The sequence below is a fragment of the Gorilla gorilla genome, chromosome 3 (genome assembly GCF_029281585.2).
Source record: "Gorilla gorilla gorilla isolate KB3781 chromosome 3, NHGRI_mGorGor1-v2.1_pri, whole genome shotgun sequence".
Classification (NCBI taxonomy): domain Eukaryota; kingdom Metazoa; phylum Chordata; class Mammalia; order Primates; family Hominidae; genus Gorilla; species Gorilla gorilla.
Genome location: NC_073227.2, coordinates 207511135 through 207537859, shown reverse-complemented (window position 1 = coordinate 207537859; position 26725 = coordinate 207511135). Strand labels below are relative to the sequence as shown.

At 44.0% G+C, this 26725-nt stretch overlaps 1 protein-coding gene across 1 annotated transcript; it reads left to right on the top strand.

The window, feature by feature from the left end:
• The first annotated feature begins 2000 nt into the window (after positions 1 to 2000).
• On the top strand, positions 2001 to 23914 carry MTNR1A (melatonin receptor 1A). The gene is made up of 2 exons (XM_004040725.4): positions 2001 to 2392; positions 22247 to 23914. Exons 1-2 carry the CDS (start codon positions 2203 to 2205, stop codon positions 23113 to 23115), a joined length of 1059 nt encoding a protein of 352 aa, XP_004040773.1. The 5' UTR covers positions 2001 to 2202; the 3' UTR covers positions 23116 to 23914.
• Positions 23915 to 26725: the final 2811 nt, after the last annotated feature.

Here is a 26725-nt window from a genome sequence, read left to right as displayed (position 1 = left end):
CAATCCTGCCTCTACTTATTACCAGCTGTGTGACTTTGGTACATTGCTTAACCTCTCAGCACCAGAGGTTTCTCGTCCATAAAGTGGTCGCAGCAGTGCCAGACCTTCTGGAATTGTTAACACATTGTGCAAACAATGGTTGTAAGATACCGATGCCAGAGATGGGAAGTGACACACGCTGTCCATGGCAGCTGCTACCTGTTCTATGGTTAGGATTATTTCCTGCCTATCTTTTTTCCAGGCTTACAGAGTGCTTCTCCACCTCAAGTGATATGTATATTTACCTACATTTTCTTTAAATGCATTTTTGTTTTTGTGATCTATCCCAGCCCTACTGATTTGAACTGTTGACTTTATAAAATCTTTATTTTATATGCTTTTTCAAATTGTTTATGAACTCAATACTGTTTTAGTTTAGTTTTTTTTTTTTTTTTTTTTTTGAAACGGAGTCTCATTCTTTTTGGCCCAGGTTGGAGGGCAGTGGCGTGATCTCAGCTCACTACAACCTCTGCCTCCCGGGTTCAAGCGATTCTCCTGCCTCAGGCTCCTGAGATTACAGGCACCCACCACAATACTTGGCTAATTTTTGTATTTTTAGTAGAGACGAGGTTTCACCATGTTGGCCAGGCCAGCCTCAAACTCCTGACCTCAGGTGATCCACCTGCCTCAGCCTCCCAAAGTGCTGGGATTACAGGTGTGAGCCACCGCGCCTGGCCTTTTTTTTTTTTTTTTTTTTGACAAGATTTTGCTCTGTCACCAGGCTGGAGTGCACTGGTGCACTCATAGCTCACCGAGCCTCAAACTTCTGAGCTAAACAGATGCTCCCATTTTGGCTTCCCAAAGTGCTACGATTACAGGCGTGAGCAGCCGTGCCTGGCATACTTATTGTAATTTTTTTTTTTTTTTTTTTTTGAGACAGAGTCTTGCTCTGTCGGCCAGACTGGAGTGCAGTGGCACAATCTCGGCTCACTGCAATCTCCGCCTCCCGGGCTCAAGCGATTCTCCTGCCTCAGCCTCCCGAATAGCTGGGATTATAGGCCTGTGCCACCATGCCCGGCTAATTTTTGTATTTTTAGTAGAGACGGGGTTTCACCATGTTGGCTAGGCTGGTCTTGAACTCCTGACCTCAGGTAATCCGCCCACCTCGGCCTCCCAAAGTGCTGGGATTGCAGGCGTGAGCCACCGCGCCTGTAATCCCAGGCGCCACTTACTTGTAATTTTTAATGAACATTTTGATACTGGTAGGTCATACTTCTCTCCTATTCATCTTATTCAAATCCTTTTCCTACACTTTCTTTTTACTCTTTCAAAGAAACTTTAGGTTATTTGATATTTTTCTTGGTCTGGCATAAAGTATATGAGGAAAATGAAAATTTCAGGCTTCGAAGCTAGGAACACTGTATGTCTCTCCGTTTATTTAAATTTCCTTTCATGGTTTTCATAAAGTTTTTTCCTCACTGCACACAACGGGTTAGGCCATTTCCTAGCACTTTTACATTGCTGCCATGTGTCCGATCCATCTAAGTGTGCTTTCTTTCTCATTTTTACTGGTACTTACAGAAGTACATACATTTTTATCATCTGCAAATATTGATTTTTACTTTTTTCTTTGAAAATGTCATTTCATTATCGGAAACATCTAGCACCATCTTAAGCGGTGCAATACACAACGGAAGACAGTCCTTGGTTTTTTCACATTTTACTAATTATGAGGCTAACAGGTGAGATAGTATTTTATTCCCATTTTGCAGATAAGGAAGATAAGGGCGGTGGGGCACACAGCTGGTGAACTCGCCCCAATCCCATTTCGCATTTGAGCCCAGGCAGCCTGGCCCTGCTGGGTGAAAAGTCCCATCCCAGAGAAGAAACACAGTGAACGGCCCCGCCGTGCGCCCACGAGGAGAGGCCTCTGGGACACCGCCCCCAGGGCGCGGCGGCGGGGCCCGGCTTCCCGCACCGGGGCGCTGTCGGCCCGTGGTGCGGGGTTCGAGCTGCGGGCGGGGAGTCCAAGTGGGCTCGCGGCGGACACCAGGTGTCACCTGGCCGTGGCGTCCGGCGCGGCGTGGGCGTCCGGGGGCGCGGCGTGGAGGAGCGCGCGGGATGGGGCGTGGGCGCGGGGAGCGCCGGGCGGAGCCTTAACAAGTGGCCGGGCGGGCGGACGAGGCGGGCGATGGCCCCGCGGCCGGGACGCGCACAGGGACCATGCAGGGCAACGGCAGCGCGCTGCCCAACGCCTCGCAGCCCGTGCCCGGCGGGGACGGCGCGCGGCCGCAGCCCTCGTGGCTGGCGTCCGCCCTGGCCTGCGTCCTCATCTTCACCATCGTGGTGGACATCCTGGGCAACCTCCTGGTCATCCTGTCGGTGTATCGGAACAAGAAGCTCAGGAACGCAGGTAGGGCCCGCGCCGCCTCCCCTGGGCCAGCGCTCCGGACGCAGCGCCTCTCCGCGGGCAGCCAGCCTTCCCCAAGCACTTGGTTCTTTTTCCTAAACGCTGCGGACTTGGAGTTATTTTTCTTGCTAGAGAGGACTCTTCTCCAGCCTGCCCATTGAAAGTGCCTTTTCATAAGACGCGGAGTCACAGCCCCTAAGAGGTGGGACACTCCACCAGAGTCGGGTTCTCTTTCCTGTGGGGACACCCCCGTCTGGTTGTCCTGTCTGAGGTTTATTAGATTGAGAAGCATCAGGTCCAGGCTGCAGAAAGTTCCTCAAGCAGCCTCTGCAACGAACTGATCAATTGCTTGGTCTTAACATGTGATTTAGTTTTCCCAACATTGTTAAAATATGGAAACATAGAAGCTGGCAAAATGATGGAGCAGCCGCCGTGGTTTTGCTGTTCGGGAGTAGTCTGCAGTTAAGAGCCTACAGTGGAAAGAGAGGCTCCCAAACGTGCTGTGTCCGGCAGGCCGCGGCTGCTCCAAGTAAACGAGTTGACACTTTAAAAACGGAAGTTGTTGTGTTAGAGTAGGCAGGTAGCCAGGCGTGAGCAGGAAAGAGTACACTTACGTATAATATGCAACTACAGATAATTGTGTGCTTGAGTTAACTTGCTTTTTCCTCCGAGCAATGCATTGAACTGGCTTGTTCTGGTGGGAACCTGTGGACAGTTTGTTCTTAGGATGCTGGACGTTCAGACCTCTGAGTGATGATTAGATGCTTGGTTCTCTGAAGAAACTAGTTTTTTATTTGGAGGCACTTTTGGGAGAAGGGGTGGGGAAGGAAACGTGCACTTAACATGTCTGCCAAGATCAATATTTTCGTTTTAACCAGGTGGTTAAGAAAAGCTCTAATTTTGCTTAGCTCCTTTTGGGGAGGCTCACCCCTGCCCTGCCTCCCCCACCCGCCCCCAGTAATGCTTTTACAGTTTGTAGTCTGAGAATTAGTTAAAGCACTTAGTAATATGAATTGAGTTTGAGTCAGTAAATTGAATAAGCTCACTTCGTAGGTGATTGATATAAACTGGAGGAATTCTGACTTCGAGAAGAGGCTCTTTCCTTCCTAGCAATAAAAACGACTTTCTCTGGACCAAACAGGTTGTGAGCACTGGGTTAATTGAATCCTAGTGCAGCCTTGTGTGGCGCCGTTGTTAACTCACCTTACAGAGGAGAAACTGGGGCTGCAGATTGTTCCCAGGGACTGTAAGTGTGAGCGGGGTTGAATTCCCAGAGCTGGCCTCCAGAGCTCGCCCTGCTTCCTTGCTGTCAACACCTGCAGCATTTGGGAAGTTTGAATCCTGCAGAACCTTTAAAAAGTGTTCACGCTGGGCGCGATGGCTCACGCCTGTAATCCCAGCACTTTGGGAGGCCGAGGTGGGTGGATCGCCTGAGGTCAGGAGTTCGAGACCAGCTGGCTAACATGGTGAAACCCCGTCTCTACTAAAAATTAGCTGGATGTGGTGGCCCACAGCTGTAATCCCAACTACTTGGAAGCCTGAGGCAGGAGAATCGCTTGAACCCGGGAGGCGGAAGTTGCAGTGAACAGAGATCGTGCCATTGCACTCTAGCCTGGGCAACAAGAGTGAAACTCCATCTCAAAAAAATAAAATAAAATAAAAAGTAAAAAATGATCACGCCTGAACAATTTTACTTCTTGTGTTTTCTGAAGAAGAACTTAAGAACTTAAGAACTCCTTACACACACTTTGTATTTTATTTGCTAAGGCATGCTCTTAAGAGGATATTCCTGTAGCTGCCTGGGAGACCGTTAGTGAGCTTTAATCCGCACAGCTTTAGAAGTTTCATATTTTTATAATAGGGATTTTTTGTTTATATGTGCAGTTCAAGCCATTTGAGGATTTCTGGAATGGATGGTAATTTGAAACAGTGATAAGGATAGCTGATTCAAATATAAGTTTTGGTATGCTTATTAAAAGTTTTGATGATTTTCAGACCTCTCATTTCAGCTAAATTAATTTTGTTGGCTTTAAGGATGAATGTTGGGAAGAAGAGAATGGAAGAAATGAGAATGTGAAGGCATCTAGGCTTTGAACCATCACTTTCCTTTGGAAAGCTGGTATAATTGTGGTGATTTATGCCACCTTGCTCTCCTCAAGGGACTGTGTTGACATTTGACTTCCCAGGGAATAAATTAAAAATGGCTAACAACCTGCATGGCGGGACACTGGACAGCCACAGCCGACGCAGGCTGCAGACAACCACTGGTATCTGTGGTGCCAACAGAATATTCGCTCTACTCTTGTCCACAATTTGATAATAGAAGTGAAGCTACCATATCATATCTTCTGAGTAAATTTGATAGCATAAGGGACGATTCCCGCAATGGAACGCTAGGATTAGATCCTTGCTGTGCACCTTCTGATTTCAGAAATCAGTGAAGCTAAATACCAAACTTCATTTTCCACATTCGTTGAATTGCAGGTAATACCCAACCGCTTAGCCTCATAAGAGTGTTGCAATGACTGTAGTGAAGTGGCGCATATGAGAATACTTTGAAAAGGATAAAACACGTAATACTGTGTTGGCTTGTTTGTTTTCTGGGTACACCCAACAAAGGCATGCTCTGTTTGCTGGAAATCATTGCGCTATAGACCTATGATTCATGCACTTTTCTATATGTACATTATACTTAAATAAAACTTATTTTACAAAATATCAGGCAAGAATACAATACTATCTTGCCTATTCAAAATTCAATTATCTGGCAATCTAACTGAGGTAGAGTACAGCCAATAAATGGAAATTAGCAAAAATGACAGGCTCTCACCTACAGCGGATTTGTTCTAACTTAGAGTGCCACAAAACTGTGGTGCTGGTGTCTAGGTGCCTGTAGATTATGAGCAGGAAATAAGGAGGAAGATTGACACATTTAAAGAAATAGCACATAATAGCAAGCAGTGTGGGTTGAAATAGACTCATTAAATGCAGATCTGAGAAACAGAACAAGCACAACCTTTTGTGCTTACATTGTGAAGATGTAAATAGCCCTGCTCACCATTCACGGCTCCTGAAAGCAGCACAGTGCAGTAACATATGTATTATCATCACCTGATTCATCAGCGAGAGATGTCATCATGAGTGGTGTGTTCTACTTAAGAAGACAGGGATATAATACATTTTAGAAAGATACCTGTGAAAGGCAGTTTATTATTATTATTATTTAATCTGTGTGCACAGTAGGGTAAACTTGTCAGTATATGTTTTAAAAAATCGTTTCCCAGAATGGCTCTATGGCTGGATGGCTGACACTGTGTTAAGCCTCTCTTGCACTTGTTTCTTTCAGGTCTCTATAGAATGTTATATTTATTCATTCTGCATTACCACTCAGAGAGGATGCATAGAGTATGGAGTGAATGTGGACTTTGGGCCTCAGAGATCTGGTTCAAATCTTGGATGTACCACGGCTGTTTTAAGATGCCACTTATCTTACAGGGATACTAGAAAGATAAACTTAGATTCTGCCTATCAGTCCACTTACCTACCCACCCACCCACCTATACATCCAACCACCCATTCATCCATCCACCCACCCATCGTCCGTCCATCCATCCATCTATCCATCCATCCACCTACCTACCCACCTATCTATCATTATGAGGTACAAATAATGGTATTATGATGTTAATACTAGTATGCATCTGGTGATTAGTTCTTTTTAGATTGTTTTTATTTTTTAAGTGTATGTTTTAAAAAAAAAACCAAGTAGACAATATGAACTGGAAAACAGTGAAATCAGCCAGAAATGGAAGGTTTAGAATCTAATTCCCATTTGTGACATTATGCAAAATACACAAAATCTCCATTGTCTGAGTTTTCCCTTTTGTAACAACCACTATCTCTCTGCAGCAAGAAGGCCTGAGATTTAAAGACTGATTATTTTGATATTCAGCTGTTCTCTAATTTTAAGTGAATCAGCTCTGGAAGCTACAGTAGCTTCCTTGGGCAAGCAGGCTACCATTCAAAAATCTACGACGTAACTTGTACTGTACAGACTTGGAAAATGATTTCAAGCTAACCCCACTTCATGCGATCTCCAAGCCGAGAGGTTTCTTGTTGGCGCTGCTGTCGTTTCCCTCCTGTTGCTTTCCACAATATTTGAAATTACTGATTCAAGGCAATTTTTTACTTTAGAGACATTTTATTGATTTTCCCCCTTGTATTCTTAGCTGTTGTTCAGATTTCTATGACTTTCTATCCTGGTTTGTATAGTGCATTGTTACGAACCCTAAGTTTTTACAAATATGTCAAAGTAATCCCCAGAATCCCCTGTAAATGTTATGACAGTAGTTTCAGACTCTCAAATACATGATTGAATTTGTCTGATCTTTCGTTCCTCCAGCTATTCATTTTGTAAGAAAGTATTTCTGGCAGGAATTTTCAGTGTTAAATTAATCACAGATAAGATAGAGCTTACTTTTGCTTGCTTTCAGCATCATTTTTCTCTTGGCAATTTTGGGAGTTAACCTAGGATAAAATAGTCCTAGATTAGACCTCCTTCTATTAATATTTACTGCCATTTGATGGTTCTGTTTTAAAAAGCATCTACACTGAAAACTATCATGCCTTGGAAGTCACTTTAAATCTCCACAGAGTCTTTGGAGCTCATTCTGCCCATTCTTCCTTAGCACCTTTTAAAAATAATCACCAGAATAACTGAAATGAATGGTAAGATCTTTACAAGGTGCCTTAAGCTTTCCCTTTTTCCTACATATTTGTAAGTTGCCTCGCTGACAGAAATACCCTTTCTTCTAAAAAGGAAACTCACATACTCCTTTAGAGTTTTCTAGTACCAAAAAGGCAATTAGTGGATTGTTGTTAAAGAAGCGTTTTTATGAACGCACAGAACTCTGCACGGTATCATTGGTGCCATCTCTGCCTCTTCATGACGATGATCAGCAGCCTCACTTCTGCCCCTCTCAAATAATCAAGGTGACCAGGAACCTGAGAGCTGTATGTGCTATCTCTGTGATTTTTAGTGCAATTAAATAATGCTGCAGATAAGAAATAAACTGCTGGATTCTGTGGATGAAGTGCTCAAACACTTGTCTTTCTACAGAGCTGTATACACTTTCGGCAATGCCATTGAAGGAATCCGTCTCAGAAGAAGAGACGGGAGAGAAAATGCATTTGCATGGTGCTGAATACTATGCAGCTTAATGGAGGTGAATTTGAGTCGTTAGGCGCATGGTTTAAAAGCGTGCTCACTTGCTTTGATACCGAGTAGTTTTGGTGCTTATTGAACTGAACATTTCCCTGGATAAATACTTACTGCATTCCTAGAGTATAAGGCAGAATGTAAATGGTTGGTAAATTTTTGAGGGTTCGTCACAATTCAAGGTCCTGCGCTAAGCGTGGGTCAAACGCGGCTCCGACTTGCAAAGAGATTACTTTCTATCGAGGCACTTTAGAAATGTGTGTTCTTTTTATTTTCAAACAAAGAGAAGACTTGGAGTACAAAAGTATGAAAATAGGAGCATATTTATATAGCAGAAAACTTTTTCAAGAGAAATGCGAAAGTGGGTTGGTAGATGGTAGCTGGAGCTTAAAGCAATCATGAGAATTTTTTAAAGTTGTTATCTTACGAGGAGAGAACAATGTAACAACTGGGAGATGTGAAAACTAGTTCACATGTGAAATAGCAGCAGACTGAGACAGAATCAGTGAGAGAATTTCAAAGAAACTGATCAGTGGTAGAGACACGGCATAACTATTAGTGAAGAACACACTGGCTTCAGGTCTTTCGAAGAAACGCCTGCTGGAGAACTAGCCTGCTAACTTACATTTATACTTGTTTTCTCACATAGTTATTAAGTGGTGGATTATAAAAATGTGTAATCAGTAATTAGTATTTCCTCTTTGATGATTTTCTGAACATATTTAGGAATATAAAACTCTTATGATCTTGGAAGGGATAATGTGCTTTCATCCTTCCTGCATTCATTCCCTCCTTCTTTATTTAAATACTTGCTGGATGCCTCCTATGTCCATCTATAGGAGCTCAGTACACGACTTTGTTTCAAGAGAAAATTCTGGTTCACTTATTTTTATTTTAAGATGTGGTTTAAATTGCAATTTTTACTTTTAAGAATTTTTGCCAGTTAGTTTTCATTCCATTTTTTCCTTTTATTATTTACTTATCTTTTTAGCTCCTTTCGTTGTTCCCTCTGAATTTGGAATACTTCCAACTGTTCTCATTTGTGTATATGTCTGTGTAGGTATCATATAGTCTTTTACCATGTACTTTTTTTAAAAGATTGTTTTACATGTATATATCTATAGATAGATAGATAGATAGATAGATAGATAGATAGATAGATAGATAGATAGATTAAGCATTCCTTATCTATGGAAGATTAGTGCTATTATAGGTCATTTTTTTTTTGTGATACGTCCCTCTGAAGCACATGGCCTCTGGAACCAGATGCCTGGAGTAAAACCCTGGCTCTGCCATCCCATGCGTGTGACATAGGGCAAGTGACCTAATTTGCTCAGTTTCCTCACTTGTTAATTTGGGACAGTACTAATATTGTAAGGACTAAATGGCTTGCTGTATACTTAAAGTGCATTATGAATTAAATATAACATTCCCAGCAGCAGAATAAATTCCTTTTGTTAGTTAGTGTTCTTGGTGTAGAGTTCTGATGTGTAAACATATTTTTATTTTTAAGGCAGAATGCAATATTTCACACTTACAGGTCTTTAAATACTCTGTAAGTACATAAAAATAGAGTCAAAGTTTTAACTTTTAAAAAGTTACTTTTATGAGAATATTATTTTATACTTTTGTAGTGTTAACATATTTTCCTCTCATTGATTTAACTTTCTTATATAAATAGGGTTCTATTATGATTATGCCATTTTTAATAAAACTCTCTTTTGGATTTAGCAATTTAGAGTTATTATTTAGTGCAGTTAATCTGTTTATTTAAGATGGGGTTTTCACTGAGTCCTTCAAGGTTCGGAAAGTGCCTAAGGGAAAAAAGACTCCTACCCTAAAGAGAGTTCATATAGTTTTTTTTTGATTGCCTGTTAATGTCGCTGAAGGATTATGATTTTGTTTTTGTTAAAGTTTCATCCTAAATTCTCTAAGATGAATAAAGGTACAGTATCAGTAATTCATCTTCCATTTAAGGGTGAAAGGCTGAACCAGTCAGGCTGTACTGTGGAAGTTTTACAAGTTACAAATGCCTCACTAAACCACCCTTCTCAGAAGACAGTCACTGGGCATAGAAAATGAGCAGGATTATTTGCAGGATGTTACACCTTTAACACTGACTGAAATCCAGATGGGAACAAGCAGGAATGCATATGATTTCTTAAAGACACCTCAGGTGCCTTTGGTCTCTTGTATTGTATATACAGTGTATATGCAATACAGTGTACAATGTAAAGTGTACAGTGTACAATACCGTGTATAATAGAAAGCAGTGCCAAGGTCTACTAGTTTTCTCTACAGCAGCAGTCAACAGTCAAGTTAGAGACCAGATGGGGAACTAGAGACAGAGTGAGATAGAGAGAGAGAGGGGTGAGCCAGGAGGACACGTGGAATCCAGGAGGCAACGGAGCCCTGAGGTGCTCAGATGGAACAGGGTGTTCAAACAACAGCGAGTACCGTGAACAAGGTGTGGGAGGGTGGTGTGTCCCAGGAACAGGGTGTGAGGACAGTGTGTCCCAGGAACAGGGTATGAGGTGGATGACGTGTCTCATGAACGGGTTTTGAGGAGGTCGGTGTGTCCTTTAAACGGGGTGTGAGGTGTATGACCTGTCCCATGAACAGGTGTGGTGTGGATGGTGTGTTGTATGAACAGGGAGCGAGGCAGACGGTGTGTTGTATGAACAGGTGTGGTGTGGGTGGTGTGTTGTATGAACAGGGAGCGAGGCGGATGGTGTGCTGTATGAACAGGTGTGGTGTGGATGGTGTGTTGTATGAACAGGTGTGGTGTGGATGGTGTGTTGTATGAACAGGTGTGGTGTGGATGGTGTGTTGCATGAACAGGTGTGGTGTGGATGGTGTGCTGTATGAACAGGGTGCCAGGTGAGCAGAGTGTCTCATGAACAGGTGTGGTGTGGATGGCATGTCCCGTTAATGGGGTGTGGTGTGGGTGGCGTGTCACATGAAGAGGATGTTATAGTGTGGAGAGTTTAAGGAGTTAAAGGCTGGGAGAAGGAGTCACCAAGAATGTCGCTGAAAACTGCAGGGCTATTGAAGCCTGGGCATTGCGGGGTGGTGAGCTGTCATGTGTGCTGTGGAGAGCCGTGTGTGGAAGGGGGAGGGGAGCAATGAGGCTGACGGCAGGAGGGGCGGCGGATGAGAGGAGGCTCATGGGCTATGGAGAGACCCCTGTTCCATTGCAGGGATCAGGGAGGATCCTCCCTAGCCAGGACTGTGTGCCAGGGAGGAACCTTCCGTGAAGCAAGACGTGTGGTTTCCATCACAGGGGAACAGAAATAAGGCATGAGTGAATAATCCTGCAAAGGAAGATGGGCCACACGCCCTCAAATCCTCGCCACGGCCCTAAGCAGCTTGATTTATTCCACATTAAGAGACTGAGGCTGTGGGAAGCTGTGACTTACCTGAGGTCACGTTAGCAAGTGGCATGGCTGGGATCTGACTCCGGCTTTTGTTTCTACACTCATGGTGCACACTGCCTCTAGTAATCTGAAAAGACACTTTTCTAAGGTATAGTCTCTTTACATTTAAGAATCTAAAACATGGACTGTGTGCTTTGATGCCTCGAAGTAAAGCCCTTCCCTTTCCCTTGTACTGCCAGAGAATATTCCCTACACACCTGCGGTAGCTCAGCTTTCTCTTATCATACAGGTAACATGTATGCACGTGCAATTTTAAAAAATACAAACCAAGTTTACAAATAGTTCTTTATTACTGGTCTTCGTGATCCTTAAGCTCAGGCACACTCAGTTCCTTTTAGTCTTCGTGAACAGTACTATTCAGGGGGCCTCTAATCTTGCTTTCCACATGGTTAAAGTCCAGGCTGAAATGAAAGAAGGAGTGAATATTGACCTGCTGGGAAAAACCAACATCTTAGTGGATAGGAGCAGAAGAGCAAGTAATTTCTGCTTTTCTGAGGGAGTAGTTCAGAGGCCAAAGGGTGCATTAATTCAATCAGCAAATTATTTCCAAGCACCTAATATGTGCCAGGCTCTGTGCTCACCGTGAGAATGTGAAGGTTCATGTCCACAGTGAGGACCTGAGTCTCAGAGGGAGACAGACTGCTGTGCAAATGTGTGTGTTTTCATGTTGCCTTAATATTGGAAGCAGATGCACACGTAGTGAGGTTGGAAGCATGGAAGAGCAGTGCCGGTGGGCAGCTACAGCCTGTAACTCCTACCCAGTATGGTTGGCTCGTGTCTGTAAGACACCATAGTAAGTAGCTCCTTTTTTTCTATCTAGAAGCCAGTGACCTCTTTAGGAAACCACCCAACCTCATCATAGAGCTGAAGGTCTATTTCAGGTTTGCTAGAAACAGAACCTGAGACAGAGGCTTGGTACTCCTGCTTTGCTGCGGGAGCACTCTCAGGGGGAGCTTGTAAGAAAGAGAGGAGAGCAGATCAGGGCAGGGGAAAGGGTCAGGGAGGGATGGGGTCTCAGGGAAAGCTGAGACTTGGCCTCATCCATAAGTTGGGGCCTCTGGGCATAAATCCAGCGGAGTTGCCCTTACTTGAGGCAAAGGGACTGGTCGTTTGTACCCCATTCAGTGGCTCTGTGATCAGTGAAGGCAGTCTCTGGGGAAGGATCCAGTCCTTGCTAAATGAAGGCGCCCAGAACTCACAGACACTTTGGGGAGAAATGCGCCAGCAGCGTCTACGACAACACCTGTGAAAGACAGAGGATGAGCAGAAGCCGCCTGGAGCCCAGGCTTGCTGTGGTAATGGGCCCTGCTAACCCACACGCAGAAGGAAATAAAGTGTCCGCAGGGTTAATCATTGCACAGATTTGGAGATTATCAAATGAGGAAAAAGATGGCTAGAGCTGTAGAAACAAGTTTTTCAGAAATACACATTTTCATTGTTCATGAAAACTTCAGACACAGGGTCCACACTTTGCACAGTGTCAGATAGGTTGATAGATTTCTGTGTAATTCACAAAAAAGCAAAGTGATGCAGAAGTATTCATTCAAATGCAAATCAGCCTGAGGATTGCAGTGTGGGATTTCTAAAAAAGAGCAGAAATGACTGATCAAAGGTAAGAGTCTGGCCCAGGATAGGAAGTTCCTGTAGATTTATTAGTTAAGACTTTTACTAGTTAATAATGGCATATCTAGCATAAAAAAGCGTTACACAAATGGCTGCTGCAGGCCGGGCATGGTGGCTCACGCCTGTAATCCCAGTACTTTGGGAGGCCGAGGTGGGTGGATCATGAGGTCAAGAGATCGAGACTATCCTGGCCAATATGGTGAAATCCCGTCTCAACTAAAAATACAAAAATTAGCTGGGCGTGGTGGCATGCACCTGTAGTCCTAGCTACTCAGGAGGCTGAGCCAGGAGAATTGCTTGAACCCAGTGGGGGTGGGGGACGGCAGAGGTTGCAGGGAGCCAAGATCACACCACTGCATTCCAGCCTGGTGACAGAGCCAGACTCCATCTCAAGAAGAAAAAATGAAAAAAAAGCTGCTGCTTCATTTCCACCTTCCAAATCTTATACAAAATTCTTTTGTGGGTGAGGCTATCCTATAATTATGCAGAAAACAGAATTCTAGGGAGCATAGTTCCAATTTAGCTAAGTTGACACAATACTAATTCAACACAGTCCACCGCTTGGCAACTTGGGTTCTAGCTATATCTTTTAACCATATTTAACTTCGAAATAAAGGAAACATCAAAATTATGCTTCCATCTAACAAAGCAACTATCCCTTGTAAAATTGAAGATACGTTAACCCTCTTTGTAAAAGAAAATACAGTCTCTTTATGCAACTTTACATCATTTTTATTATTCTAGTTGAGTCACATTCCCCATTTGATATCCTATAACTTAAATTCTGAGATACAAGGTTCACTATTAACACATCTTATATGAGATGGTAGGGGAATAGCAGAGGGAAAGAGACACAAAGTTATTACTATATTCACAAATTGTTCATGGTAAAGCAAGCAGGAAATACTCATAATTATTTTAGCCCTCACTTCTGCAGTTGGCCAGGTGGCCATAGTGGGTATTTGGAACTACCATTCCCTCCTCATTTCCTCTGCCCTCTGGCTCTTTGCATGTTCTGATGGCTGAAGCCTTCATTCCTAACACTCTGGGACACTGGCATTCCTGCCTGTATTGGGTTATTTTGGTTTCCCATTGGCTTCAATCCCAGGGCATGGGAGTACTGAGACAGGCTGGGGATTTCTGGCATGCCAGATCTATACTTCCTTGCTCTTACTGTGCAATCATAACCCAGTTTCCCCTTGATGATCAGGACTAAACATGTTAAGCACAGTAACCCCCCTCCTTGTCTATGGATTCACTATAATGAGGAGCCCCAAATAGCAGGTGGCACTCTCAACCTCCAGTTTTCTGGTTTTCTTTTCTTTGAGACAGGATCTTGCTCTGTCGCCTGAGCTGGAGTTCAGTGGTGCCATCATGGCTCCCTGCAGCCTTGAACTCTTGGGCTCAAGTGATTCTCCCACCTTAGCCTCCCGAGTAACTGGGAATACAGACATGCACCTGCACGCCTGGCTAATTTATTTTTTGTAGAGATGGAGTTTCACCATGTTGCTCAGGCAGGTCTTGAACCCCTGGGCTCAAGTGATCCACTCACTCCAGCCTCCCAAAGTGCCAGGATCTGTGCCTAGCCTCAATTTCCAGTTTAATGAAACCAAAGGGGTGTCTCCTGGTGGAAGCATTGCTCCCTTGGGAACTAAGACTTTAGACCAACTGAACCTAAAGTTTCACAGAAAGGAAGCAAACATTTTGCTAGGGTATCACCAGGGTAATATGGAGGATGAGCTGCCATTTTCACCCTTGATTTTCTGATCCATGAATCCTGGCCATGGGATGAACAACATTCTATGTTAATCACTGACTTAGAGCAGGTGCCACATGATAGGGATCTGTACCCTAGGCTCACCCACCTGGTGCTGAAACTGAACCTTCAAAAACCATTCCACCAACATATCAGGTCAGCTGTTTTGAGATGGGAAACCTGGTAAGGGCAGTGAATTCCCAAGACATGGCCCCATTGCTATACTTCATTTGCTGTCAGAGGAATTCCTTAGTCAAAAGCAACGCCATGAGGAATACCATCATGGTGGAGAAGGCATCCTGTACGTCCGTGGGTGTTAGGTTGCTGGAAGATTTAAGGGCCTGAAAAGATAGGAAAGGCACATCCATATTCAGAGTATGCCTCTGTTCCAGCCAGAACAAACCACTGCTCCCTTTGATGATGGAAGTGGTATGTAATCCACCTACCAGCAGTGTGTGGCTGATTTTCCCAGGGAATGGTGCTCCGCTGGTGTTATCTCCACTCTTGGCAGGCTGGACATTCAGCAGTGCAGCAGTGGCTGCATCCAGATCAGTTTTCATGAGGAGTAATCTGTTGCTGAGCTCATGAATAACTTCTATCCTTGCTGCCATGACAACTTTGTGAGCCCATTGGTCAAGGACTGGTGGCCAAAGACAGATTAACTGATATACACAGGTTGCATCATCAAGACACAAATATCTTCACGCCAAGTGTCCATTCTGAGAGGTCTGTGTGCTACGTCTTCCCCAGAGCCCCGTAACCGGTTTTCTAATTATGTTTCTTCCAAATCGTTGCCCATCTAGCTCAGTGGTCCCTAACCTTCTTGGCACCAGGGACTGGTTTCATGGAAGACGATTTTTCCACAGGACAGGGTGGGGGAATGGTTTCGGGATGAAACTGTCCCACCTCAAATCATCAGGCATTACTTAGATTCTCATAAGGAGGGTGCAGCCTAGATCCCTCACATGGAGTTCACGATAGGGTTTGCACTCCTATGAGAATGTGATACCACAGCTGAGCTGACAGGAGGGGGAGCTTAGGTGGTAATGCTTGCTCATATGCCGCTCACCTCCTGCTGTGCAGCCTGGATCCTAACAGGTCACGGACCCAGTCTGTGGCTAATGGTCAGCTAGAGCAGTGGCTAATGGTCAGCTAGATCAGTGGCTAATGGTCAGCTAGATCAGGCGTCTCCAACCTGATTGAGCTGACCATTAGCCACTGCCCATGAATCTAGCTGACCATTAGCTACTGTCCCCATCAGGTTGGGGACCCCTGATCTAGCTGACCATTAGCCACTGCCCATTAATCAGTGCAGATCTAAACCTGTGGCCCTCTCTCCTTCCAGGAAAAATGAACAACCAGTTTGAAGCATTGCTCAAAGTTCTGTTTCCTGGGAGGGTCTTCCTCCATGCTTGTTTTTCAGGGCTGTACTGAATTGGGTCTGTAGTGCTGCAACCATCCAATTTCAGGTAGTGTCAGTAGGTCATGAAAAGCCATGTGGACACCAGGCAAGAAGGTTTTTTTCTTTCTTATTCAGCTGCTCAGGGGCACGTCCTCATGAGGCCATAGGAGCATGCTGAGGGAATGGAGGCAGGGTGGTGGGAACGCGGGCTGTGGCCTCTGAGCCACTTGCTCTTGCATCTTCCCTGTGCCTTCAGGAGCTGCTGGAGCCAGATCTTGGATGTGCGGCTTCTGTTTGATGCTGTGATGGGCAACTTTGTGATTTGGTGATTTGGTGGGTCAGTCAGCACCTGGTCCTTCAGACAGACAGCACCTGGTCCTTCAGACAGCTTTCAGATCACATGGTCACTTGGGAGTCCATGTTCGAGCATTCAGACTCTACCAAGGCCAAGTAGGAAGTAAAAAACGGTATCTGCAAAGGAGAGCACAGATTTGCTGCAAAGTACTAAGGGTCTGTGTTATGAGTCATCTGAATGTGCCTGCTAAGGCCTCTTTACAGCCTCCCTATTACATGCAGTGGTCCCTCCATATCCATGGGTTCCACATCTGGGGATTCAACCAATCATGGATTGAAAATACAATATTTGAGGGATGTGGAACTCAAAGATATAGAGGGCCAACTTCACATATTCACACTTTCTGTAGGGCCAACTGTGGGACTTGAGCATTGATGTGGTTTGGCTGTGTCCCCACCCAAATCTCATTTTGAATTACCATGTGTTGTCAGGGACCTGGCGGGAGGTAATTGAATCATGGGGACAGGTCCTTCCCATGCTGTTCTCAAGATAGTGAATAAGCCTCACAAGATCTGATGGTTCTATAAGGGGAAGTTTCCCTTCACAAGCTCTCTCTTTGCCTGCTGCCATCCATGTAAGATGTGACTTGCTCCTCTTTGCCTTCCACCATGATTGTGAGGCTTCCCCAGCCACGTGGAACTGTAAGTCCATTAAGCCTCTTTCTTTTGTAATTGCCCAGTCTTGAGTATGTCTTTATCAGCAGCATGAGAATGGACTAATACAAGCATCCATGAATTTGGGTGTCTATGGAGATCCTGGAGTCAGTCCCTGCTGATACCAAGGGATGACCTTATAAACAATTCAAGCCCCATTGGTGTCTTAGTCTGTTCCTGCTGCTATAACAATATAGACTGGGAAGTTGTAAATAACTGAAATGTGTTTCTCACAGTTCTGGAGGCTGGGAAGCCCAAAATCAAGGCACTGGCAGATTTGGAGTCTGGTGAGGGCTGCTCTCTGCTTCCAGGATGGTGCCTTCTTGCTGTGTCTTCTGGAGCAGATGAATGCTGAGTCCTCATATGGTGGAGGGATGAACAACTCCCTAGCACCTCTTTTATAAAGGCACTAATCTCATCTGTAAGGGCTCCACCCCATGATTTAATCACTTCCTAAAGGCCCCACCTCTCAATACTATCACATTGGCGATTAAGTGTCAACACATAAATTTTGGGGGAGACACATTTAGACCATAGCCATTGGATCAGATGGATCAGGTGGCTGAGCAGCCTTCAGGGCCTTGTTCTGGGCTCCAGTCAACACTGACAGGTTTTTGAGTCACTCAGGAAATGGGTTGGTTTAGTACGTCCAACCCTTTGTATGGTTGGTATATTTTGTTTTTCGTCTTAGTGGTTGGAGGGTGATGCAATGACATTGTTTTCACCTTGGAAGGTGAATACAGGTGGTCTTTTTTTTTTTTTTTTTTATGGAGTCTTGCTCTGTTGCCAGGCTGGAGTGCAATGGCATGATCTCAGCTCACTGCAACCTTCGTCTCCTGGGTTCAAGTGATTCTCCTGCCTCAGCCTCCCCAGTAGCTGGGACTACAGGTGCGCACCACCACACCCAGCTAATTTTTGTATTTTTAGTAGAGATGGGGTTTCACCGTGTTGGCCAGGATGGTCTTGATCTCATGACCTCGTGATTCCCCGCCTCACCCTCCCAAAGTGCTGGGATTACAGGCATGAGCCACCACACCCAGCCCAGGTGGTCTTTTAGGGAATTCTTTTGCCCCTGCAGGCCGTGACTACCAGTGTCCCTTAACTACTGGAAATAGGGTTTCTAAAACTTTAAATCTAGTCCTATTACAGAATCAACTGCAGGTAACCCAAAACCAATACAGAGAAACCGTCCTGAAGGTTCTCCTTGGTCCACTTCCAGAACCAAATTCTGTATCAGTCTGGGTTCAATCAATCCAAGAAGCAAAATTGCTAGAGCAGTTGTGTGAGCTGATTAAATAGCGTATTTGAGGTTTTCGCTTCTGTGTCTGGTGCTGCTGTCTAAAGTCCACGGAGTTAAGAAGGAAAGCTGGATGTTAGAAGGAGACGCAGGGGAAGCTAGAACCTGGGAGGAGGGACTGGAGCTCTGGAAGATGGTCGAAGCTCAAGCCAGGAGGAGGTGAGCAGGAGCTGGAGAAGCTGTGAGGACACTGCAGCCACCCACCCCCTGCAGGGCAGCAGATGAGACTCGGAGTGTCGAGCTTGTGGTGGTGTCTGGCACTTGACAGACATTCTGAGGGCAGAGAGCAAGCTACTGCTGCACTTCCGCCTTCAAAATCTCACGCAATTGCCTCTTGTGGGCAACACTAACCCGGAGCGGTGCAAGGAAAAGTCTTTTCAGCTTCACGAAGTTGACACAATATAAACCCACTGTGCATCGATTAACCCTCGGCCAGGTACTGTTCAAGGCGGAGGGAGAAGATGTCTAAGACAGGCAGTGTCCTCACCGAGGTGATAGCTGGGGCTGTGGGAGATGGGGAGAAGTAGAGACATAATCGCGATAAACAGAAAAGCAACGTCGTGTTGCTGTGTCATTCCCAGAAGGGACTCACGGGACTAATTCTGAGGAAGGTACTCCCAGCAAGCTGACATTTTAGTTGTCTGTTACCTTATTTTATTCATATCTGTGCCATATTTCACTTCCAATTTAAGGTTTTATTCCTGGAAACAAATATTGACTGTGCATTTTATAGTTGGTGCCTTTAATCACCATGAGGCTGCTCGCTGTTCGTCTTGTTGCCAGCATACTGACTTAGGTGTTTTCTTCCCCCATCTTCTCTTTAGAATGTTCTAGTTCAAATACGCTTCTTTAGAATTGTGCCTGGAGAGGCTGTAAGCCAGGACGTAGCCACAGGGCCCAGTTTCTGAGTCTCGTATCTGTAGGAGCACAGGAGCTTTCTCAGGGAAATAACATTGAGCAACACTCACCAGTTCATAGCATTGGTATAATCCTGACTCTTTCACTAAGTAGTTGTATGACTTCATCCAATTTAACTCTATATTTTTGTTTTCTCATCTTTAAAAAGTAGGAATTATCCAGGGAGATCATTAACCCATCTCTCAGTTTTAACACCCTATGATTCTATGATTCTGCCACAGTAAGGATTGGAACTATATTCAACAGAGAAGAAATTCTTACCCATGAACAGACATTATTTTACATTTCAGAATGCATTATTAAGCTTGTTGCATACAGTCCTGGATATCTGTAAAAATGGGTAGATTGTCCATATGTCTGGAGTTACATAGATTTGAGAATGGAATAGATGAACTTATAATGTGTATAATTATAATTAGATGATTTAATGACTCTTATCTGGTGAAGTTCATAAAAGAAAAAAGGAAATTCCCTTTTTCCTTCTCCCCCCAGACACCACACACACCCCATGCACACATGAACACCGGTGCTAAAGCTTTATGTGAGCTGCCTGACAGCGGCACCTGTGGGGAGTCTGTGGCTTAATTAATTTTCACCAAGATTTGTAAAATGGGATTAATTCAAAGAATTAATGATCTAATTAATGTAATTGCTTGAATTGTAATGCAACATAATTACTATAAAATAAATGAAGCAGGGTATTCGAGCCATGAAAGAAATTTATGACATCATTTGTGATTTCATTTTTAAGCTCTTTTAAAAATAAATCCATATTAGGCCAGTTTGTCATCATGACACTCTGGGTACAAATGCGCTGTTACAATGACAGTTTAATTTGGAACAGAATTTCACATATTATAGGTACTTTTAAAGCATTAAACATTTTGAGCTAATAATTTAAAATACGCCTCTTAGGAATTTCAATGTTTCAATGCTAATTGAAAGTGATCTGTGGGAAAATAAATTTGCCTTTGTAACTTTAATTTGGATGAAAACAACCAATTTTTAAAGAATTTGCTTTTATGACAATTTATCTGAAATTCCTAAATAAATGGCACAAATTTTACCTTTCTTTCATCTTGACTGCTATGGGCTGTCTCATTTCAAATATTGGGAAGTGACAGTTTAATGAACTCATTGCGTGTATGAGCAAAAGTCACTGTATTTATTGGGTGTGGTCTAGGACGCAAATATGAGGAAATGTACTCACGAGGGCCACCCTCTGGAGACGCAGGGAAGCCTGGCCTACAGGTCAATAGAATAGAAGGTGAAATCTTCCGTCCCTCCACCTGGGGCTCCCTCCGTCCCTGTCTAGCGCACCCCTTTCCTCACTGCTTCTGGTTCTGTGCGTGCTCTGGTGCTGCTGCTTACTCTAGTGTAATTTTCTTTTTCTTTTTTTTCTTTTTTTTTTTTGATACGGAGTTTTGCTCTTGTCGCCCGGGCTGGAGTGCAATGGCGCAATCTCTGCTCACTGCAACCTCTGCCTCCCAGGTTCAAGCAATTCTTCTGGCTCAGCCTCCCAAGTAGTTGGGATTACAGGTGCCCACCACCACGCCCGGCGAATTTTTGTATTTTTAGTAGAGACGGGGTGTCACCATGTTGGCCAGGCTGGTCCTGAACTCCTGACTTCAGGTGATCCACCCACCTTGGCCTCCCAAAGTGCTGGGATTACAGGCGTGAGCCACTGCCCAGCCACTCTAGTGTAATCTTTTTGGCTTTTCCTGTCTCTCAATTCCTGTTTCCCCCTGCACCAAATATATGCATTTAATATGTAAACTGAATTGAATTTATTATAATTTAATCTGAGTAAAAAGCAGTATAAAGTGGTTTAAGACCCTTCAAAGGAGGAAGCTCTTACCACTAGGTGGGCAAATGAGCAAAGGCTTCTGGCATTTCTATTTGAGATAGACTTGGGAGAACGGGCAGGATTTAGAAAGTTGATGTGAGGAGCCATTGGAGGCAAAAGGAATAGTAAGAAACAGAGGCAGAAGAGCCGCAAAAGAAAAAAACCATATTTGCAGAACATCTCATAATATTTGACTAATGTAGCTGGGAGCAAGGCTCACACCTGCCATCCCAGCACTTCGGGAGGCCGAGGCAAGTGGATGGCTGGAGCCCAGGAGTTCGAGAGCAGCCTGGACAAAATGGCAAAACCCCGTCTCTACAAAAATACAAAAACCAGCTGGGTGTGGTGGTGTGCACCTGTGGTCCCCGCTACTTGGGAGGCTGAGGTAGGAGGATTGCTTGAGCCCTGCAGGCGGAGGTTGCAGTGAGCCAAGATCGGACCATTGCACTCCAGACTGGGTGACAGAACAAGACTCTGTCTCAAAAAAATAAAAATAAAAAAGTGACTAGAGTTTTTTTTTTCTGTAATTAAATATGTGTTGTTATATTAATTGAGAAAATTAACAGACTATTTAGGGTTTAAGTTTTGTAACGTAAGTTCTTTATAAGATCTAAGAGAATTTCTGCATTTTCCTTTGGTTCAAGGTGAGGGAGTCGTAGAATAAGAACATTTCTATGGTGTAAGACACGGTACATGGTGCTCACCACAGATAGTCTCATCTTGTGCTCACCACAGCCCTAAGAGGAAGCTGCTCATTATCCCATCATCCAGGGGAGGAAGCAGGTGCTTGGGGAGATCAAGTAACTTGCCCCAGTTGGACAGTTAGTAAGGAGTGAAGCCATGTTCTCATCCAGACGGCTGACGACAGATCCCTCTTGCCCTTAACTCCCCCTCTATGGGATCAGCAAGAACAGAAGCTAGAGGCCCCCTGAGAGCTGCTGAAGGACTACAGAGGGAATGAAGACTTGAACTTAAGGAAGTTGTGGCTGGCTTGACATCATATGAGATTTCTCAGGTGATGTAGAAGGCTCCAGAACAACAGATGGTGTGCAAGCATTCTGATCTCAGGACTTTTTAAGAGATGAGAAACTGAACGGTTTGAAAGACAGCAGTTTTGAACGTGGAACAGGCCCTGTTCTGGGGAGGTGGGAATGTGTGAACAGCGGATTCCATGTGTCAGGAGCGGCAGTGGACTGGCGTCCTGTGAAACGGCCTCCACTTCATTTGCAGTGCAGCCGCAGCTGTGACGTCAGGTCATCGGAGCTGCAGAAGCAGCTCCTTCTTTAACAATTGTAACAGAAATCCCACTGTGAACTGGTATTCACTGTATTTTCTAAACGATTCTCTTTCAGGAAACATCTTTGTGGTGAGCTTAGCCGTGGCAGACCTGGTGGTGGCCATTTATCCGTACCCGTTGGTGCTGATGTCGATATTTAACAATGGGTGGAATCTGGGCTATCTGCACTGCCAAGTCAGTGGGTTCCTGATGGGCCTGAGCGTCATCGGCTCCATATTCAACATCACCGGCATCGCCATCAACCGCTACTGCTACATCTGCCACAGTCTCAAGTACGACAAACTGTACAGCAGCAAGAACTCCCTCTGCTACGTGCTCCTCATATGGCTCCTGACGCTGGCGGCCGTCCTGCCCAACCTCCGTGCAGGGACTCTCCAGTACGACCCGAGGATCTACTCGTGCACCTTCGCCCAGTCCGTCAGCTCCGCCTACACCATCGCCGTGGTGGTTTTCCACTTCCTCGTCCCCATGATCATAGTCATCTTCTGTTACCTGAGAATATGGATCCTGGTTCTCCAGGTCAGACAGAGGGTGAAACCTGACCGCAAACCCAAACTGAAACCACAGGACTTCAGGAATTTTGTCACCATGTTTGTGGTTTTTGTCCTTTTTGCCATTTGCTGGGCTCCTCTGAACTTCATTGGCCTGGCCGTGGCCTCTGACCCCGCCAGCATGGTGCCTAGGATCCCAGAGTGGCTGTTTGTTGCCAGTTACTACATGGCGTATTTCAACAGCTGCCTCAATGCCATTATATACGGGCTACTGAACCAAAATTTCAGGAAGGAATACAGGAGAATTATAGTCTCGCTCTGTACAGCCAGGATGTTCTTTGTGGACAGCTCTAACGACGTGGCCGATAGGGTTAAATGCAAACCGTCTCCACTGATGACCAACAATAATGTAGTAAAGGTGGACTCGGTTTAAAAAAGCACCACGTTCCGGGTGAGATGCACGCGCTGCGCAAGGCCTCGCTCTTGACAGATGTCTGGAAAAGCGGAGTGGTGGAGGAAACTTCCAACTTTTACCTGGCTGCTGCCATAGTTTCTGAGCTAATGTGCTGTCAGCGTTATAAACCCCTCCAATTCTACTAGTCAAGAGAAGTACAGAATGTATGGAGAGTTACATGTTAACTGAGGAATGCGGTTCAGGGCTGGGGTGAGAGTAAGCTGCTGAATGCATTCAGGGGAAGGAGTGTGTAAACTTTTATTGTAAATGAGTGCCACAAAAGGGGTAATTGCATTCTTCTTCACTTTTTGAAGATTTCTAGCATAAAAATGAATAGAGAATTTTATTTATAAATGAGCAAATGGAACAATTTTTTTTCTGTAAATGGAACAAACAATGAAAGTGGGGTGAGTGCCTCTTATTACGGAGGGAAAGGCTGAACATAAATCAGTTAATGGCTCATCAACAATCACAACCACAACCAACACCACAAACCTTTCAGTTGGCAGAGTTAGCACTGGATAGCTATACTCGTGGTCATAAATGTTTGCTGCTCTATATTACAAGTTGTGCACGCAACCAGATAAAGAACTAAATTATAGGCCGGGCACAGTTGCTCACACCTGTAATCTCAGCACTTTGGGAGGTTGAGGCGGGCAGATAACTGAGCTCAGGAGTTTGAGACCACCCTGGGCAACATGATGAAATCCCATCTCTAACAAAATACAAAAAATTAGCTGCGCATGGTGGCACACGCCTGTAATCCCAGCTACTCAGGAGACTGAGTTAGGAGAATCCCTTGAGCCCGAAAGGCAGAGGTTGTGGTGAGCCGAGATTGCGCCAGTACACTCCAACTTAGGCTACAGAATGAGACTCTGCCTCAAAAAAAAAAAAAAAAAAAAAAAAACCATTTGACCCAGCCATCCCGTTACTGGGTATATACCCAAAGGATTATAAATCATGCTGCTATAAAGACACATGCACACGTATGTTTATTGCGGCACTATTCACAATAGCAAAGAGTTGGAACCAACCCAAATGTCCAACAACGATAGACTGGATTAAGAAACGGTGGCACATATACACCATGGAATCCTATGCAGCCATAAAAAATGATGAGTTCATGTCCTTTGTAGGGACATGGATGAAACTGGAAACCATCATTCTCAGCAAACTATTCCAAGGACAAAAAACCAAACACTGCATGTTCTCACTCATAGCTGGGAATTGAACAATGAGAACACTTGGACACAGGAAGGGGAACATCACACACCGGGGCCTGTTGTGGGGTGGGGGGAGGGGGGAGGGATAGCATTAGGAGATATACCTAATGCTAAATGACGAGTTAATGGGTGCAGCACACCAACATGGCACATGTATACATGTGTAACAAACCTGCACGTTGTGCAGATGTACCCTAGAACTTAAAGTACAATAATAATAATAATAAAAAAGAACTAAATTATATTACAGAGCTCTTATTCAGGTGTCAATTACCCTGGGATTTTAAAGCAGAAGTTATGTATAAAAGTTTATTTAACTTTATTAGACATTTGGCTTATTATTATTGTGTCACTGAGCAGCTCTTTTGAATTGATCTCTGTTAATTCATTAATTTGTTGAATGAGCTCAGTTAAAAATGACAAAGGATCAAGTTGCTGTAGACTGTTTGATACGGTGCTGAATGTGTTCTAGATGGACACTTCAGTTGTGCAAGTAAATAACTGAAACCAGATAGCCTTTCTTTTATAGATACTGCAAAACAATATTCTTCAATAATTCATTTTAGAATTTCACTGCCCTAATAGTACTGAAAGTCTGAGAGAGAAAATATGCATCACAAAACTATGATTTCATAAACTTTAGCAGGAGTTTACCCCAAATTGTTATTTGAGACTACTGCGAGGTATGTCGTATCAAGTGTTTTGCTACAGATGATAACCATGTTTTCTTGTATTTTAAAAGTCTGTAGCAAAGTGTCACATACTAGAATAAATTGCTGATTTGCAACTATATACGTAAGACAAAAAGTTATCTGGATATATTTGCTAATGATTCTTTTCATTAAGCATATTTGGAAAACACCAAATTATGTTTGTCATTGTTGGTGTATGTGTGTGTGTGTAAATTGTCTCCAAAACTTTACCCAAGTCATTTATGTGTAAAAGTTCTGAGTTCTTATCAAAATCACATTTAAATAGTAAAGATAATATTTAGGCCAGTGTTCCAAATTTCAGATAACCGAAACTTAAAAAATCAACCATGCTCAACTGAGCGCTTTTTGCAGTTTAATTTACACTCTTTTCTTGATGCTTGGTATGAATTACTATGTTGCTAAGTGTACACAGTATGATTCCTTTGTTCTTTATGGAATTTTATGTCTTTATTTCTGTATTGTACTATATTTGAATTGTATGTCGGCAAACATAGTGAATAGAAAACTGTGCCCTTTAAAAAATTGCAAAGAGTAGCTCACCTGAAAATCAAGTATGTAACTTTCAAATATTGAAATGATTTTCCACTACCATCAGATAGTTAGAATATTGCCAATGAAACAGCTACTCATAAAGATCAAAGTAAAATACCCAGGTTTCCCCTACCAGAATCCCTGTGTAGAAGTCTCATAATCATTCGAGGTGTTTTCTCCGGTTCCTCACTCTGATATCAATAAGTAGAGCGTCCTTATCTCTGTGTTTTTTTCCTCTTGAAAAACTCAGATATGTAATCAGTTGTGCTTGATATTTTCAGTGTACAAACTATTTTGTAGTCTGTTTGGAAGATGAACTCTTTCAAGACCATTAGCTTAGGACTTACCAAATGACTGTTGCATAGTGCTAATGGGCACCTGGGTAGTGTCGTGTAGCATCACTGGACACGTGCTCCTTAGTCAAGAAAGCACACTTTTTCTTTTTTTTTTTTTGAAACAGAGTCTTGCTCTGTCACCAGGCTGGAGTGCAGTGGCACAATCTTGGCTGACTGCAATCTCTGCCTTCTGGGTTCAAGCAATTCTCCTGCCTCAGCCTCCCGAGTAGCTGGGGCTACAGGTGTGTGCCACCATGCCCAGCTAATTTTTTTTTGTATTTTTAGTAGAGATGGTGTTTTACCATGTTGGCCAGGATGGTCTCGATCTCTTGACCTCGTGATCTATCCACCTCGGCCTCCCAAAGTGCTGAGATTACAGGCATGAGCCACCACGCCGCCCAGGAAGCAGACTTTTTCATGAAATCTACTAAGCTGTGTTAATGAGCTATCAACCTGTATTGAGGTAAGTATCTGCAGTCTATCAGAATCACTTGTTTCCAGTGTAAAGAATCTTTGCCAGTCTCCCCTCTGCCTATGGAAATACTAGTGGTGATGTGAGGGTTGACATAAAAGAGAGAACGATATTTTCTGTGGCATATTTGCAAATGCTAGGATTATTTGCATGTGTCTATAGCTGGGATTTCACTGTCTAGGCTGAAGGCTTTGTGAGGCCAAAAATAGTACCTGTGTTATAACAGGGAAAAATGCCCCTTTTTAAAAGCACTCAGTGGGATCTGAGACTCTGGTTAGGCAAAGTCTATACAAGGCCATTTGACGTGGAATAAGG

Bases quoted from the DNA above. Each gene is read 5' to 3' on its own strand.
- MTNR1A (XM_004040725.4), top strand. From the start codon at position 2,203: ATGCAGGGCAACGGCAGCGCGCTGCCCAACGCCTCGCAGCCCGTGCCC. The intron at 2,393-22,246 runs GTAGGGCCCGCG...ATTCTCTTTCAG, and splicing joins CAAGAAGCTCAGGAACGCAG to GAAACATCTTTGTGGTGAGC.